Source organism: Gobio gobio (assembly GCF_949357685.1).
Source record: "Gobio gobio genome assembly, chromosome: 24".
Lineage (NCBI taxonomy): Eukaryota > Metazoa > Chordata > Actinopteri > Cypriniformes > Gobionidae > Gobio > Gobio gobio.
Window position 1 is genome coordinate 14,716,552 of NC_137120.1, and position 19,299 is coordinate 14,735,850.

General features: G+C 42.8%; 1 protein-coding gene across 2 annotated transcripts in view; it reads right to left on the reverse strand.

Annotated features, from left to right (window-relative positions):
* Positions 1-19,299, reverse strand: part of LOC307120947 (NACHT, LRR and PYD domains-containing protein 12-like) — a 68,818-nt gene that overhangs the window by 3,302 nt on the left and 46,217 nt on the right. For both annotated transcript variants that reach the window (XM_079808248.1, XM_079808247.1), the window contains exons 8-15: positions 12,111-12,281; positions 10,967-11,137; positions 10,598-10,768; positions 10,317-10,490; positions 9,828-10,001; positions 9,442-9,612; positions 1,032-1,205; positions 713-871 (exon numbers count right to left, since the gene is read on the reverse strand). In XM_079808248.1, coding sequence (XP_079664374.1) covers positions 713-871; positions 1,032-1,205; positions 9,442-9,612; positions 9,828-10,001; positions 10,317-10,490; positions 10,598-10,768; positions 10,967-11,137; positions 12,111-12,281 — 1,365 coding nt within the window. The remainder of the gene's footprint in view (positions 1-712; positions 872-1,031; positions 1,206-9,441; positions 9,613-9,827; positions 10,002-10,316; positions 10,491-10,597; positions 10,769-10,966; positions 11,138-12,110; positions 12,282-19,299) is intronic.

Here is a 19,299-nt window from a genome sequence, read left to right on the forward strand (position 1 = left end):
CTTGTGGTAAATCAAGAAAACGAGATTTAAACAATAAGACTAACTGTGTTGAGCTACAGTATATAATGATTAGTTTGTCTATAAATGTCTCCAAACAGCTCACCCATCTAATAACACACATCATGGTCTTTCCATGGTCTCTACAAAATAAAACCAGAAATTGAGGGTAATGTGGGCATGATGTCATTGATAGGCGATGCACGGTCCGTGTCCTGGTTAAAATGGCTTATTTCTCTGGATTTAAACATTCTTGGAAACATTTGGGATAATGTAAGTAACTAAATATATAACATTTTTCTAGTGAATTTTGGATATTTTAATCCAAAAATCTTACATATTGTGCCTTTAAATCTGTTTTTCCTCTAGTTTAAAAGTGTTTGTTTTCGTCTTCGTAAACAACTGAAAGTAAAGTAGTGTGACGTGTTGCTTGTCAAAGTAAAATCACACAAGAGACATTGAGAACTGATTTTGACAGCATTTCCCTACAATCTGACCACATTGAAATGATTCACTATCACTGATGAAAATAATAAAGCAGGTATTGTTGTAAAAAAAACTGATTGTGATTTTGTTCTCTTTCCTCTGTGTTAAACATCAACAAACATTTGGTACAATAAAACTTAATTATAGTTTGATAATCTCCTTTCACAAATATTTGTTCACATATCAGAGGTAAATGAAGATCTCTTTAATATCTGTGATGTTTACTCACCTCAGTTCACAGTTTGAGTCTTGTATCACGTCACTGAGCTCCTGTGAGTCTCCTATGACATTGTTTCTCAGATCAAGCTCTTTTAAAAACTGCAGTGCTTTTGAGTTTGTCAAAGACTGAGTTAAAGAAGAAACATCTGTTATGCCACAGGAGATTAGTCTAGAAAGAGAGAGAAATCTTCTTACAAACAAATCATTGAAGTGAAGAATTTCACACAAATACAAATGTGAACTCATCATGAGATATTGAATATAAAGTGTTTTGGTTTAAACTGAAGTGATTTTAAACATTTTGATTCTTTTATGTGAATATTCCTCACTTCAAACTCTCCAGTTTACAGTGTGAATCCTTCAGTATGTCACATAAGTGATTCACTCCAGTGTTTCTTATTGGATTCTCACTGAGGTCCAGCTCTCTCAGGTGTGAAAGGTTTAAACACAAAGCTGAACTCAGGATGAGACACTGTTGCTCTGTAATTCTACATCCTTTCATACTGAAGACAGAAAGAGAAAAGAAAAATTACTTCGATCTATGATGATCAAACTAATGTATTTTGCATCATCCAGCAGACATTTACCAGTGATGGGAATAACGGCGTTAATAGATAAACGGCGTTACTAACACAAACATTTTTTTCAGTAATGAGTAATCAAAAGAAATTACTCCCGTTACTCCCGTTACTCCCGTTTCTCCCGTTACACCGCCGTTAGCGTTACTGAGAATAAAATGTGGCGTTACTATAATTGAGCTCACTGAAGCGGTTTTGATCCAAACAGGCTCTCTGTCAGTCGGACCTGCAACGTTTTTTTTTTCACTGGTTGGTTGGTGTGTGTGCGCGCGTGTGTTTGTGCGGGCGTGCGTGCGTGCATGCCATGCTTATTGGGGGATGGTTGGGGTGGTACACATAAGTGATGATGATTAGTGGGTGGGAGACAAGGTTGAGGTTGATAGGTTGAGTTCACACACACATACCTATGACCCACGCATTTGCATAGCCAGTCACACACACCAACAACCAGGAGCGATGGCAAGTCCAACGACTTCAAAGGTAGCTTTCGCAAACTGGAATTATAAGCACTACTCTTCCCTCGTTGAGGTGAAAAGTATGAATGCTTATGCAACGTGCAACTTATGCCCAGGAAGAAAGAGTCTCTCCATGTCGTTGGCAAGTAATTCTAATCTAATGAAGCAGCTCACATCACATGCCGCCACAAAATTAGTGGCCAAAAACCTAGGTGATAACGTGAGTTCCACTACCAAAGGAGTAGTATAGTACTTATAATATTTACACAATATTTACACTATAGTAGGTATACTGATAATATTTACAATAATGTATTGAATTTGATAGGTGTCTCTCACATTGTCCCACAGCAATATTACAATAGTGTACATTAATATACAATATTTTATAATAATAATTTATTCTATTTAGTGTCCAATTTATTCATTTAACATATTTAATATTGGGGGCATCCAAGTTATTCAACATATTTGAGAAAAAAAAAGTAACAGTAGTTACTTTCGCTGGTAATTAGTTACTTTTATAATGATGTAACTCAGTTACTAACTCAGTTACTATTTGTAAGAAGTAACTAGTAACTATAACTAATCACTTTTTTTAAAGTAACATGCCCAACACTGACGTTTACTGACGAATAAACTGTGATATCTGGGTGCAGGTAACATGGAGAATGTACAATGAGAATGACAATGTACATATATTTAAATGAACATTGTTCATTTAAATATATTACCAACATTGTACCAATACAAAAAAAGGCTGAAAATCACTGATTTATTCAAGTTAGTTTACACATTCATATCACATCATCTTTAAGGTTCTTCAGTGTCAATGTCACTCTTGTTTTGTTCACTGGGACAGATGTGTTTATGTCTGTTGTTCTCAGACACATTGCTAACTCGCTAATACTTTAAAATAAGGTTTCATTAGTTAACATTTTTAAAAACTAACATTAGTTAACTACACTTGTTATCATTAATCATGAACAACACTTGTTATCATTAATCATGAACAACACTAGTACAATGTTTAATAACTTAAACAATAACTTCAACATTTACTAAAACATTGGTAACAGTTTACAATAAGGTCTTGTTTGTTAACATTAGTTAATGTATTAACTAACATGAACTAACCATGAGCAACACATTGGTTACAGTATTTACTCATCTTTGTTAATGTTAGTTAATAAAAATACAGTGGTTCATTGTTTGTTCACGTTAGTTCACAGTGCATTAACTAATGTTAACAAATACAGCTTTTGATTTTAATAATTGTAATAATGCTGAAATTAACATTATCTAAGATTAATAAATGCTGCAGAAGATAATTCATTCTTTCATTCAATCATTTGTTCTCTTACGAGAGGTTCTCTCGTATTGCGTAAGTTCCTTACGCTACGGGAAAGTATTCTTTCTTCGAGATTTCTGAAAAACCCAAAATTATCCTTAATTTTGTAACATTGTCAACGCAGTGCGGCAGCCTGGCAGACCATAGCAGGCTATTCCAGCGTGCTATTGGCTGCTCTGCTGGCAACTGCAGCAGCCTATCGGTGAGCCCGCGTGACGTGGCGACCAATGAGGGCGCTTCGCGCCCACCTGGCTTCATTTGCCTACAGGTGGGGCGTGGCCACGTGTATATAAGCAGGGCTCACGGGCTGCATATTCGATTTTCTTTTCTTCAGCGAAGCCCTTCGCATCGCTGGATCTGGAACCCGCCGCCGTTGAACGTGCAGACGAGCAAGCAGAGGACAGCGCCTGAAGAAGCCGGCAGCATCGCGCCACCTTCAGCCATCCGTGCCTGCTCTGCTATCCGGCAGCATTATATCCTTTCATTGCACGTGTTCTCGCCGTTGCGTCACACGTTTCATAAAAGAGCACGAGCGTTTTTATCAAAACGCCTCGTTCCACCTGCGGCTCGTGCCACGTGCAGCTCAGCACCAGAGACCGCCACGTGTCTGCGCTCTCTGTCTGGGCCGTGACCACGCCGCCGCCGCACTCCTCGCGGGCGATTGCCCCGAGTGCGAGGAACTCTCTATGTCGACCCTGCGGGCTCGACTCGAGCAGTTTTATGATGACATCACTCCGCTGTCCCCCCCCCCTCTGTTCAAGCCGCGCCACCGCGCCGCTTATAAGGGATGGTTGAAATGAACGGTCTCGGAGCGAGCCTCCTCCCCCTCTGTTCAAGCCGCGCCACCGCGCCGCTTGCAAGGGATGGTACAAATGAACGGTCTCAGAGCGAGCCTCCTCCCCCCTCTGTTCATGCCGCGCTAATGCGCCGCTTACATACAAGGGATGGCAGAAACGGACGGTCCTGCAGCTCTCTTTACGTTACAAGAGAGCTGTTCCACCCTCGCGCACATTTCTCAGTCCCCTCATGAGTTCAGGCGACTGGAATTGTTCATATTGCTGTACACGAGCCTGTTAAGACACGCACGCCAGCGAACAAACGCCGTCATGAGACATGACGCTGACATATGCTCTCCAACGAACCCGCACTCCCCCCTGTTGGACCGCGCAGATTGCGCCGTTCACAAGGAATGAGAGTGCGCACGGTCACGAGCATGTTCAGCGCGCGCGTGCGCGCCGCACTCACCGGAAAATTAACAGAGGGTGTTTTCGTCCCGCTGTGGCCGGACGAACCGCCTTTCTCTAGCATTTCTCAGCCCCCTCTCCAGTTCAGGCGGCTGGAAATATTACTATTGCAGTAACGAGCCTGTCTTTTATGCACACACGACTGCCAACAAGCACGAGGACGTACTGCCGTATGTTCGCGCTAACTGAAGCTATTGTGTCCCTCCCGGTAGCACAGTGGCAAAATCAGCGGCTGAAACGCCGGAGACCCGAGTTCGAGCCCAGCTCTCGCGGCAGATAAAAATGTTTACTGTCCGCTTCCCCGGGCTCGCGGCCAGCTTTTCTTACATAAAGAAAGCTAACTTGCACCACGTGGCGCTCGAGTATTTTTGGGCGTCTATACATAAGGAGAGAATAGACGGTTAAGTCCCGCTGCGGCCGGACCACCGTTAAAACTCTGTTTTCCTGTCAGTCCCCACTCCTGTGGCTACTGCAGATGTTTTCCACGCAGCCTACGAGCCGGCGGACTCGCCCTCTCGCTTGTTTCCAACTGAAGCCCCTCCAAAGTCCTCCTAGCAGAAGGGGGAAGTGACGGTTAAGTCCCGCCGTGGCCGGACCACCGTCAAAACTCTTCTTCCTGTCAGCCCCCACTCCTGTGGCTGCTGCAGATGGCTCTCACGCAGCCAACGAGCCGGCAAAACTGCCCTCTCGCCTGTCTACAACCGCCGTTTTACGACGAACCAGAGAAATCACGAAGTTGCTTTTATTTCTGGTTGCACAGCTCACGCCGTATGTGTTTTCAAATGCAGTAAACGTGCCCACTTTTGTGTTCACCCCTGCACCCAAGCACCACAAATCCCGTGTCTCTCACTCACATAAAGCGGCCACCGGCCGCTCGAGTGCTAGAGTTAGGTCACGTGTCCGCTTATTTGCGCCCACGCCTAATCACCACACGAGCTGTCACACAGCCACTCTTAACCGGTCATGTTACACGCGTAAGAGTTGTGCCCGCTCAAACGCGCTCACATTTTCGCGAACATTCTGCCCCCGGCGCCATGCGCCGCGCCACACACCATTTGTTCTCCGCCCAAGGTGGCCGGAACGACGAGTGTAGGGCCACACACAAGCCACTCCCCGCTCGAAGCGGCAGAGATACAGTGTGTAAGGCAGCCAGCCATCGAGAGCGATCGGCTGGCCCACAGCACAGAGAGCGCGCGCACTGCGCCCGCCCCTCCTATACAGGCCGTCAAACCCGCGAAGCGCGGCGTTTTGAGCCCGGAGGCCGTTCTATCCCGTGTGGCACACGCGAGAGCGTGGGAAGCCATTCCAGGTGTATCAGAATGGGTGCTGAAAACAGTGAAGCACGGCTACACTCTGCAGTTCGCTCGCCACCCTCCGCGCTTCTGTGCGCGTACAGAGACGAGAGTGAGCGAGGAAGTAGCACATCTACTTCGAGCAGAAATAGCCACGCTGCTGTGCAAAGGGGCTATAGAACCGGTTCCCCATTCTATGAGCGAGTCAGGCTTTTACAGCCGGTATTTTCTCGTGCCAAAAAGGGATGGGTCGCTCAGACCGATTCTGGATCTGAGGCGTCTGAACAAAGCTCTTATGAGAAGATCGTTCAAGATGCTCACGACCAAGCAGATCCTCGCGCATACTCGCCCGAGAGACTGGCTAATCTCCCTAGATTTGAAAGATGCATATTTTCAAATCAAGATAACGCCACGTCACAGGCCATTCTTACGATTCGCCTTCGACGGCCAGGCTTATCAATACACCGTCCTTCCGTTCGGCCTGTCACTAGCACCCCGTACATTTACGAAGTGCATGGACGCGGCCCTCGCTCCTCTGAGAAGTCGAGGGATGCGAGTGTTGAACTATCTGGACGATTGGCTCATCCTGGCGCAGTCAGAGGCCGAGCTCCTCGCCCACAGGGCAATGCTGCTCAGCCATCCGGACAGCCTGGGGCTCACGGTCAATTGGACCAAGAGCTCATTAGTGCCCACGCAATCAACCTCATTTCTGGGTTTGAATCTGGACACTGTGGCAATGTCAGCCCGTCTGTCACCCCAACGCGCGCGCCAAGTTCAGCGCATGGCTGAGTACTTCCGGCCGGGCAAAATCGCACCTCTCAAGCTCTTTCAGAGGATGCTGGGACGTATGGCCTCAGCTGCAGCTGTGCTCCAGCTGGGCTTAATGCGCATGTCGGACAATACCACTGTGGTGTCCTACGTGAACCGGCAGGGCGGTGTCAGGTCCAGGTGTCTGGGCAATCTGACAGAACGCCTGCTCGTGTGGGCAGACAGCTCGCTGCGCTCGCTGAGAGCTGCGCACGTACCGGGCCACCTCAATGTGGGCCCGGACAAGCTGTCCAGGGGCCTCATTCTCTCAGGAGAATGGTCCCTGCACCCCCAGACAGTCCAGCTGGTATGGCGCCTATTCGGCAGAGCGGAGCTCGACCTCTTTGCAACAAAAGAGAACGCCCGCTGCCCGACGTTTCTGTCCAAAAGCGAGTATGCGCTGTCCCAACCTTGGCCCAGCCTCCCGCTGTATGCTTTCCCGCCGATTTCCCTATTGCCCCAGGTCATAGCGAAAATCAGGGAGACGCGCCGCCCGGTGCTCCTTATAGCGCCGCGCTGGGAGAACCAGATTTGGTACCCAGAGCTGGTGAAGCTGTCGCACTCACCCCCCTGGCCAGTTCTGCTGAGAGCAGACCTCCTCTCTCAAGCAGGAGGGTCAGTTTGGCATCCCCATCCAGAGCGATGGTCTCTGCATGTATGGGTGACCAACGGATACCCGTTGACCTGCCCGAAGGGGTTATGAACACGATTTCACACTCTAGAGCCCCCTCGACGAGGCGGTTATATAGTTCTAAGTGGTCGGTGTTCACTGAGTGGTGTGCTTCCAAGGGATTGGAACCGCAGCAATGTGGGGTCCAGCGGGTGCTGTCCTTCCTCCAAGAGCTTTTGGAACTGGGCAGGTCCCCTTCCACGCTCAAAGTGTATGTGGCGGCTATAGCAGCGTTCGCTCAGACGACGCTAGGTAGCACGCTAGGAAGGAACGAGCTCATCATCCGTTTCCTCAGAGGAGCCAGACGGATGAATCCCCCGCGGCCCCCTTTGGTTCCTATATGGGATCTGGCCTTGGTCCTAGAGGCCCTGAAGGCTCATCCCTTTGAACCGCTCGAGACTGTGGAACCAAGGTTCCTTTCGCTAAAAACCGCGTTCCTGATAGCTCTGGCTTCAGTGAAACGCGTGGGGGATCTACACGCGTTCTCAGTGAGCCCGACGTGTATGGAGTTCGGTCCTAATGACTCTAAGGTCATTCTCAGACCGAGGCATGGTTATGTCCCCAAAGCGATCGGCACTCCCTTCGGGGCGCAGATTATCTCCCTCTCGGCTCTGCCAGCATCCGACGAGGGGGACGGTGGCAATATCCTCTGCCCTGTCAGGGCATTGAGGGTTTATGTCACACGCTCCGCCGCCTTCAGGCGTTCTGAGCAGCTATTTGTTTCGTTTGGAGGGCGCGCTAAAGGTCTCGCCTCCTCGAAACAGACCCTGTCCAGGTGGATAGTGGACGCGATTGCAACTGCATACGCTTCCAAACACCTGCAGTGCCCGCTAGGTGTCAGAGTACACTCCACCAGAGGCATGGCCTCTTCGTGGGCTTGGGCCAGAGGGATTTCCATCCACGATATCTGTATGGCGGCAGGCTGGGCCTCCCCGTCTACGTTCGTGAGATTTTACAATCTGGAAGTTCCTGCCTTACAGGCGAAAGTGTTATCAGTTCAATAGGGCTGTTGGTTCTGCCCAGTGATTCTGCGCAGACATAGCTCACATACTGGTAGTAAGTTCGGTACTAGGCTCATGTGAATTTGAAGGAGACCGGCGGTGCTGTTCCCTCATTTACGAGACGAGCTGTTGTGAGTTTGAAGGTGACCGGCGGTGCCGTTACCTCACTCATATAACAAGATATTGTGAATTTGAAGGCGACCGGCGTTGCCGTTCCCTCATTCATGAGACAAGGTGTGGTGAATTTGAAGGAGACCGGCAGGTGCCGTTCCCTCATTCATGGGACAGGGTGTTGTAACCACCTGTTGTAACCACCCGTCAGTTCAAATGAAGTGTCCGTATATGTGGTGGCCCGTTTCCTTTACCGGCCACCCTGCCCGAGCAGTGTTTTTTCCCCGGTTCCCTGGGATACATATGCTGTATGCGAGGCGCGCACGGCGTTGACAATATGTTCCCGTAGCGTAAGGAACTTACGCAATACGAGAGAACCTCTCGTAAGAGAACGATACTCGGTTACTTAACGTAACCTCGGTTCTCTCTAGAAGAGGGAACGAGAATTGCGTTCCTTGCCGTGCGCCCCGCGGGCTTTTACGCTTCAGAACTACGAAAACCGAATATGCAGCCCGTGAGCCCTGCTTATATACACGTGGCCACGCCCCACCTGTAGGCAAATGAAGCCAGGTGGGCGCGAAGCGCCCTCATTGGTCGCCACGTCACGCGGGCTCACCGATAGGCTGCTGCAGTTGCCAGCAGAGCAGCCAATAGCACGCTGGAATAGCCTGCTATGGTCTGCCAGGCTGCCGGACTGCGTTGACAATGTTACAAAATTAAGGATAATTTTGGGTTTTTCAGAAATCTCGAAGAAAGAATACTTTCCCGTAGCGTAAGGAACTTACGCAATACTCGTTCCCTCTTCTAGAGAGAACCGAGGTTACGTTAAGTAACCGAGTATCGTTTCAATAATTTGTTCATCCTTAATTCATGTGAACTAAAGTAATTAACTAAAGTTAACTAATGATATAATGACCTTATTGTAAAGTGTTACCAAAACATTTTCAAAATCAAAAGCTGTATCTCTTAACATGAGATAATCCATTGTGAACTAACATGAACAAATATTAATAAATGTGGTAAATCTACTGCTCATTGATTCTCAAACAAAATTCAATATTCATTTAAGAAATAAAAGTACTAAAGTTGAAAACATTCACACAAGTTCTGGAAACAGTTAATTTGCTTTAGTGCTGCACCGATCAGGAAATTTGAGGTGGATGCTACAATACTTCAAAGATACTACAATTTAAATTAATGTAACATTTTAAATTAATTAACAATACTCACTGGAGTGTGTTGAGTTGACAGTGTTTATCCTGCAGTAGAGCAGCGATCTGATTCACTCGTGTGTCTCCTAGTTTACATCTACTCAGATTCAGCCCTCTCAGGTGTATCAGGTTTTTACCCACAATTCCTTTCACATACTGACAGGCTTCATCTGCATCAGGAACAAAATACCTCCAGAAGGGAAGATGAACCAGGATTCAATTCAGTTCTCAACTAAATGTCTGTTTGCATTACAAAACAGACTGATAAACAAACTTATTGTTCTTAGAAAAGCACCTTTTTTTAACATGTGAATACACTTATTGTATTATTTTACTACTAAAATAACTTTTGGTGAATATTTAGCCTGGACGTAACTTATATTGTATTATTTCATCGTGTCTCACCTCAGTGACTTGAGTTGACAGTTTGGATCATATAGTAAATCATTGAGCTCCTTCACTCCTGATTGTCCAGGATCATTTCCTGAGAGATCCAGCTCTATCAGGTGTGAAGGGTTTGATCTCAGAGCTGAAGCCAGAGCTTTATAACCATCTTCACTGATACTGCAGTCTGAAAGTCTAGAAGAAAAAAAAAAGTTACTTTTTTGTATGACACAGAATATCAAACTAATGAATGTTCTACTAATATAAATGAGACATGTGAAATTCATATTAAAATTGTGTAAATCCACCAAAATAAAAATCTAAAATCATAAATCTTTTCATTTACATATTCATTCACAGTATTTAGTACAATGTAATACAATATTTAAAAATAGTACAACTAAATTTAAGCCTTAATATTCATAATTTTTCCGGATAGTTAATCTAAACAAATGGACATTAATAAATGTATTTTCACATGTATAAATATACGAAAATGAAGATACACACATCAGTTTCTCCAATCTGCATTGTGGATTTTCAAACAGACGACAGATATTCTCCATTCCTGAGTTTCCTAGTTTATTTCCACTCAAATCGAGCTCTATCAGGTTTGAAGGGTTTGAATTAAACGCTGAAGTCAGAGCAGCACAACCTTCTGCTGTAATACTGTTATTATTCAGCCTGAAGAGAAAGAAAACAATAGAAGAGAACAGAGACAGGAAACAATCTTCCGTGAACCCGTTAATGAAAATCTATCAATTGTTATATATAAAAGATATTATACTCACATCAGTGTGTTGAGTTGACAGTGTTTATCCTGCAGTAGAGCAGAGATCTGATTCACTCCTGTGTCTCCTAGCTCACAATCACTCAGATTCAGCTCTCTCAGGTGTAACGGGTTTTTACCCACAAGTCCAACCACATACTGACAGGCTTCATCTGCAGCAGGACCCAAAAACCTGGAGAAGAGAAGATGAAGCAGGATTCAATCAGCAGTTTGTGCTGATGGAAACCATTTGACATTATTTTTGTCTAGAAACCACTATCAACTTTAATGTGTCAACAGATTGTGCAGCTTATTGTTTTACTAATATAATATTTCTAATAAGTATTTCAGCTGCATATAATTTATTTTGTATTTCTTCATCACAACTCACCTCAGTGACAGCTTACAGTTTGGATCCTGTAGTAAATCAAGGAGCTCCTTCACTCCTGCTTGTCCAGGATTATTTCCTGTGAGATCCAGCTCTATCAAGTGTGAAGGGTTTGATCTCAGAACTGAAGCCAGAGCTTTAAAACCTTCTTCTGTGATACTGCAGTCTGAAAGTCTAGAACAATATTGAAAATGTAACATTCAGCTGAAAAAAACTTGTTTAATAAAATACCTGCACAATCTCAATCCCTTAAAAAGGAAAAAGTTTGTGAATTCTGTTCCTTGAACACATTAATTGAAAAAAAATTGACAGATATAGAAAAACAGAGGCAATCAAAAGACCCAGAGACCTTTAAAGGATTAGTTCACTTCAAAATGAAAATTTCCTGATGATTTACTCACCCCCCATCTCATCCAATATGTTCATGTTAAAAGAAATAAAGTTTTTTTGTGGAAAACATTCCTGGATTTTTCTCCACATAATGGACTTCAATGGCAACCAACAGGTTGAAGATCCAAATCAATGCAGTTTCAAAGGGCTTCAGAGGCTCTGCATGATCCCAGCCGAGGAATAGGGTCTTATCTAGTGAAACAATGTCATTTATAAAAAATAAAAAAATATGTACAAAGTGTATACATTTTAACCTCAAATGCTTGATTTTGGTGTTGTGATTCTTCACAATGTATGATGTTATTACATCGTAAATGTCACGCCTGTGACGTGTGCCGAAAAAATCCAATTCCGAAAAGCTCCATCTCATGCCCTCCTCCAATTGTCAAATTGTCCAACATCGTTGTTTTACCTTTATTTTTGTAAAGGGCGTTTCATTTCATCTTTGCACATTTAAAGTTTACTTTTTTTTTTTTATAACCGATTATTTTGCTAGATTAGACCCTATTCCTCAGCTGGGATAATGCCGAGCCCAATGAAGCCCTTCGAAGCCCTTTGAAACTGCATTGGTTTGGACCTTCAACCCATTGGTATATAAATCCATTATATGAAGAAAAATCCTGGAATGTTTTCCTCAATTTTATTATTTCTATAAAGAAAGACATGAACATCTTGGATGACATGGGGGTGAGTAAATTATCAGGAAATGTTCATTTTGAAGTGAACTAGTCCTTTAATATGTTAGAGATCAATTCACCTTAGTTTCTCTAGTTTACAGTTCTCTTTCAGTCCACCAGAGAGTATCTTCACTCCTGAATCCTGTAGATTGTTATTGCTCAGGTCAAGTACCTTCAGACTGCTGGAGTCTGAACTGAGAACTGAAGCCAGAGCTGAACAGCTTTCCTCTGTTAGATCACACTTACTGAGCCTGAAAATAATAAACACCAGTACTGAAGATACACAACTGAACCATGACAGCTGCAATAATTAGAGGTGCAACAGAAAAACTAGCATAAAGCTGCAACAGAAAATTAACAAAAGACTTTGAATAAATTACATGATCATAATGTATTTTATTAAAGTTATCTGTACCTCTTACTGAGAGAGAAGCACATAGTATCGGCATGTTTTGGGGAAGTGTTTTGTTGATATGTAGTTAAGACTCTCCAACCTTGGGAGAGCTGTGATCTAGGGAGCTTTGTGTGCGTGTGCGTTGCATGATCTGTGCAGGCCTAATATTGAAGATGCCTTTCTATGACCTCCTGGGTCATTGTGATCTAAATCTAGTCATGGGGCAACAACTAGTCTACCTAGTTTAGTGATATGCTCTGCTATCCATCCTTGTGTGGAAATTTACCGTGACTGTGCATTTTCTCTGAGCCAATCAGAATCATTCCACATGGCAGTAATGACGTGGCTAGACCTTGAAAACAGTATAACTGTTCAGAAATTGTATGTATGTTAGGCGGAGGCGGGGAGACTGTTAGAGGGAGTGCGGCCTACTAACTCCTTAGTAACTAACTCCTGCTGATGAAACTGCAAACTATTCTTCAGTAAATTTTTCTTGAATTAATCTAATTCCTGACTAGGGATGGGCATTCGATTCAATTTTCTTAGTTGATCGTCGGGAGAATTAACAATCGACTATCGATTAATCATTAATATTTTTATAATAAAAATTAATTAACTTTTATAATTCAAAAATGCAATGAACACAAAAATACAGCGTGTTTTTCCTCGATGAGACCTTTATTACAAGATCAACTTGTGGCAGACAGTTAAACTACGTTCAGTTAGGCAAACCGAACATATATGCATTTACATTACATTACATTTACATTTAGTCATTTAGCAGACGCTATTATCCAAAGCGACTTACAAATGAAGGCAATAGAAGCAGCTAGAGCAGTCCAAGGGCAACAATATCAACAATATGCAAGTGCTGTAACAAGTCTCAGTTAATCAAGCACAGAACAGAACTTATTTATTTTTATATTTTTTTTATAAATTAGACGGACAGACAATGAATAGAATGATAAGAGCTATTCTCGATCGGTCGGGTGTTGCTGGAAAAGATGTGTCTTTAGACGTTTTTTGAAAATGGCTACAGACTCGGCCGCATGAATTGAGATAGGCAGGTCATTCCACCAGGTGGGAACGGTCCAGGAAAAGGTCTGTGACAGCAATTTCATGCCTCTCTGGTATGGCACCACACAAGGGGCCCTATCTTGCACCCAGCGCAATTGACTTTGTACACCGACGCATGTGTCATTCCTATTTTGCACCCGCGCAAAGCGCGCTTTTCCCTCCACAGAAGCACGTAGCTAAACTAGTGAATGAACTTGCGCTACCTGGGCGGTTCAGCGCAAAAAAGGAGGCGTGTTCCGGCGCAAACAATCCCTGGTGCAATTTTGCTGTTCCATTAAACAATTGCGCCCCTGACCAGAAAAAACCTAGTCTAAAGTCAGTGGCGCGTTGCGCGTTGTTCATTATGCTATTTTAAGGGCGCATGCTTGACCATAATGTATAGCGTGCACAACGCGCATACACTTTGCTCATGTAATCTATACAGATGCAACAGTTATTTTTGCAAATCATAAATTGTTACACTAAAGAAATATTAACACATGAGATGACGGAAATCATTGTGGTGTGCCACGAAGATGTGAAAAAAATAGGCATAAATCTAGCTTACAAATGATTCAGGCTAATTGTAATAATTAAGGATAAGACCTGTTTGCCCAATAGTGGCAAGACATATATGTATATAAGGACATCTGACAAATTGGTTTGTCCGTCAAGAACCAGGAAAAAAAATCGACTGAAAAACTGAAAAAACTGAAAAACTGAAAAAAAAAAGACTGTGAAATCACCTTTACCATAATGTACAACATTACAACTTCACTTCTCTGTCTTTCACTGCTCTTACAAGAACATCAGTCTCCTCGGCTGTGAACCGCTCCTGGCGTGCGCCTGGTAAATACGCCATAATAATAGCAATCCATAATGGAACTTGCGCACCTGCTTTTAAAGGGAATGTTGGATGACGCTCGGATTGGTTTATTCACGTTACGCCCAAACCACACCTATGAATAATGAAGCTACTTCAGACCAACCCATTTTAGATTTGCGCCGGGCGCAAGAGCCATTTATCCCGCCGGGAAAATAGCAACAGCGCCGAGACCCGCCCACAAAGTTACTTGCGCTTCACGCTTTGACACTTGCGTTTCAGATCGTTAAAATAGGGCCCAAGGTGTCGTTCACTGGCTGAACGCAAGTTCCTGGAGGGTGTGTAAGTCTGAACGAGTGAGTTTCGGTATATTGGTTCAGAGCCAGTGGATGTTTTGAAGGCGAGCACCAGTGCCTTGAATTTAATGCGAGCGGCTATTGGTAGCCAGTGCAGACTGATGAAGAGAGGCATGACGTGTGCTCTCTTCGGCTCACTAAAGACCAACCTCACCGCTGCATTCTGGATCAGTTGCAAGGGTTTGATAGTGCATGCCAGAAGGCCCGCTAGAAGAGCATTGCAGTAGTCCAGTCTGGAGAGAACAAGAGCTTGTACCAGTAGTTGTGTGACCGTGCATATGCGGTGCTCTAAAGCAGCGGAACCTGCAGCTGCGAGCCGGCGTTCTTAAACAGAGACCGCATTTGTTCCAAAATAATAATAATAAAAAAGAATCATGTTAAAGCTGCAGTCCGTAACTTTTTTGGGTTAAAAATTATTCAAAATAAATTTGAGCAAGTACATAACCAGCCAGTGTTCAATACTATCTGCTTACCATAGCTCGATTTACAACGGTAAGCTTGTAATAATGTTTTTAATTCCAGTGGTACTGGTTGATTTCCGTGGGAAATGTATTTTATTTTATTTTTATTTTACCTTTATTTAACCATTTAAATCGGTTGAGAACAGGTTCTCATTTGCAACCGCGACCTGGCCAAGCTAAGGCGCAGAGTACAAGGCGACATGAAATTACACATGACATACCAACATTCAAATACACAGTCATAAATATAGAAAACATTCAAATTTCAAATAAAAAGTTCTAGACATTGTGTAAAAAAATAAAAATGTGCAAATAGATGCAATAACAGCCATTTAGTTTAGTGCGTGCAAAAATGCAACGACTATATTCGCAAAGAGCATCAACATGTACAGTAGTGATTGAGAAATTCAAGCATGTCTTTGCGTCATTACGTCACATCTGTACACATTAAGAAGGTGTCCCGGCTAGTAGGCTATATTGCCTGTGAGGATGTTGGAGGTGGAGATTTATAGCCTTTTCTCACAGCACTTGATATTAAACGTATCAATTTGATGGGGGATCCAGAAAGGTTCAACCACAATCACCAGTGACAACTGGAGATTCACCCGTTGTAAAATACAAATGACTTCGGACTTTCGGGGTGCGTTTCAATCAGCTCACTATTTTCTTGCGCGGGCACACTCGGCATCTCTCGCACACTGTCGGTTCAATTATGTAATAGAGGGACACTTGCTTGCTTAATTCATACAGTTACGGAGTTTTCTTTGTTGTGCCTTTCTCGTTTTGCCATGTGCATTATGGGAAATATAAATTATTTTGTGCTCGCCATGAGAGGGAGCAATTCAGCTCTACTCCACATTCATTTGTTGGTATATGACAGATAGAAATTAGACTGCACATAAATGGAAACTAAACTACAGGTAGCCCTAATACACATTAAATGTAGTCACGCTATGCTGGTGTTGTTAACATTAACAATTTGAAAACGTAAGTATAATTTGCACGATTTGACGTGAGATTTAATCATTGCAATTTACTGCAATGCTTTTTTCCCCTTAGTTGGTCAGAACAAAAGTGGAAGTTATCTACTTACTTGTTCAGATGACATTTTCCGGTGAAAATGATTATGTTGGTCATACTTTCAAAAAGTATAATCTGTGAATGACAGTATCCACACCAGCACGGTGACGGACAGCCACACATTCTCCTCAAAAGATTGGATTCCTCCGCGCTGTGCCGTGCCAAGGCACAAATCACGTAAAGTTGATAATTTCGCGAATAACTGCAATTGCAGATTTCGAACAGAGATGGCGACAAAGAGGAAAAACTACGGACTGCAACTTTAAACAATAACTTAAACAAAAAACATAAATACTTAGATCTGACAGGTTTTGTCAACATGTAACTCAAAACTGGCAGGCTTTCTGTGAACAGGACCGTTGAGTTCATCACTAGCAGTGTTTCCACTCAATTTCGCAAAAACTCCCATATAATCGCAAAAAAGTTTTTATGCTCTAACGAGGTGGTTTTTCAGGCAATTCGAAAAAGTAAATTTTTGCAAAACTTCGATGGAAACAGTTTTTTCGCATTCAGGTCACCTAGTACGGTCACGCATTGCTCCCACACAGGGCCTAAATATATTTTCAACTCAAGTAATAACGAGATCTTTTGTTAAAACAACATTTTATAATAAGGGCAGTGGCGTAACTTTAACCTAGTAGGCTAATGACAGACCCCGGTGCAGCCACAAATATCATAACTATCTATAGGCCTACTGTAATTAAGACATATTCAAGAAATTTATTAAAACAGAAAGACGCTATAGTTTCAGCGGAAACAGGCCAGTTACGCACGTCAATCCATTCCTGACGCTGGTTTGCTTCTTATTTATTAAATATACAGGCAAATAGTGTATTAAACATTGATCAAAATTAAAATACAATTTATACAAAACGAAATTAATTTTAACTAAAGACTTTCTAGAAAACAATTCAATGAAGTGCTCAAAATCCATGTCCCCAGACATATGCGCAGCTGATGTTTACTCATGCTGCTCACTTTTCATAATCAATGGATTTTTTCCTTTATGACAGCGCGGAAACAAGTCACAATACTCCATAATATCTAGCCATACTAAAGATAAGTGCAAGACATAATTATAATAAACAGTAAACTCTCTACTTTTATTTGTGTACACTCACAATAACGGCAAAGGCCGTGGATTCTGGGAACAGATTATTTTGCACTCCACTCCAAATGCTATCTTCATTTCAAAAATATATTTTGTTTATTAAAGTTTTTCATTTCAAAAGCATTTCTAAATTCAGTTTATATTTCCAACAAACCAAATTCCAAGCCAAAATAACAAAGAAAAAAAACTTTGAGTTATCACCATGAAGATTCAAACTTTTCTCTCGTCTCTGTATGTGGCAATGCGTCAAAGTGGTATGTTTGGACAGAAGACGAGACAGTTCTTTATTAAACTCATAAAAAAACAATAGAATATAAAATGCCACAATTTATCATAACACCTCGTATGTTCTGCTCAAGTATGTCTTCCTTCTCTCAAGGTGTCTTCCTTGCCATCAATGCTTTGATAACACACACGTCTCTTTCCATTAAAAATAATGCCACGCGGTGGCTGGGATATACATAAACCTAACAACATACGTAGCATAATTTTTCTAATGACTTATCACGAGAAGAAAAAAAATGTTTTAGTCGCATAACATCAGTTAATGGAAACAGCGTCATTTCGCACATTTTTTTATCGACCTTTAAAAAATAATCGCAAAACTTTTGGGCAAATCTGTAATGGAAACGCGGCGAATGATTTAGCTGGCAGGTTATGGTGATGTAGCTCTCAGCTGGTAAAGCGGTCCAGCAGTCTGTAGTTAGAGCAACTCTCTCAGCTTTGCTCAATTCTTTTAACAGCTGCTGCTTTCGTTCTTCGTAGTGAGTTTCTACCAGTCTGGTGATGGTACGTCGTGATGGAATTTGATATGCTGGTTCCAATAACTGTATCAGTTCTCAAAAACTATTGCCCTCAACAATACTTAAGGGAAGAATATCCAACTCAATGAACTTCCAGATCCCTTGGGTAATTTTCTCTGCTCGTTGTGCATCACAGCACCGAGTCCGTGCTAACACCGACTTGATGCTAGGTTGAGACAGAGCAAGATGCACCGCCACCGACATTAACCAGGGACGGATGCACTTTGTTTATGTGGTACATTATTTGAGTCGTGGCCGTGTTATACTTATACACGGCATCGCAATGTTTGCAGTGAACTTCACCACACAGTGAAATTCATTTAATTGCTTCAAGACTCACACTACGCAACGCAATCTGCATTAGATTAAAAAAAGTGCATTAGATTAATCGATAACAAATTAACGTGATCGCCGAAATTCTTAACGATCAATTATCGATCGTCGATTAATCATGCCCATCCCTACTCCTGACTCTTGGTCTTATTTTTTCACTACTGGTCCTGGGTCCTAAGCTGTTACCCCAACAGGGGCTTAAAGAAAATCCAGAGCTTCCCACTCATATTTAAGATATTGTGGATGCGTTCCGTGGCGACGCGTCATCCTTCTCACGTGACACACTGCAGCCACAATAGCGCTGTTTGACAGATGTATCGTTTTTCCTTTTTTATTCAAAATATTCACAAACTTGTTATCTGATATTCCGTTTGTCACATATGTGTAGGTGAATGATTTTGTAATTTAAAACCCTTTATAAAATCCTCATAGTTGATCTATAATGCGTGATGGGCGCCGCCATGTTAGTTTGCGCTGCAATTAATTTAATTTAATTTCAAGCATTTTATAATGGTTTTCTATGGGAGAAAAATGTTGTGATGAACAATGTTGCGTTCATAACCTGATTTAATCTGCTTGCCTATACAAAGTAGCCTATGCGTTAATACCTTTTTAATGTTAGCCTACTATTAAGCGTTTTCCTCGTCTTTATAACGAGGACACACAAAGCGTCTTATAGGCAGAATAACGCTCACGGTGCCGTTGTCTGTTTTGGCAGAATACTGCCATCTAGTGGCAGCAGGTTCTTAGACAGCTGTGAGTGTGGATCGTGCAAGGCCAAACCGGTGAAATGAAAGTCTCAAAATCCAAATTAATCAAATAGGATCGACTCACAAACGATTCAATGAATGC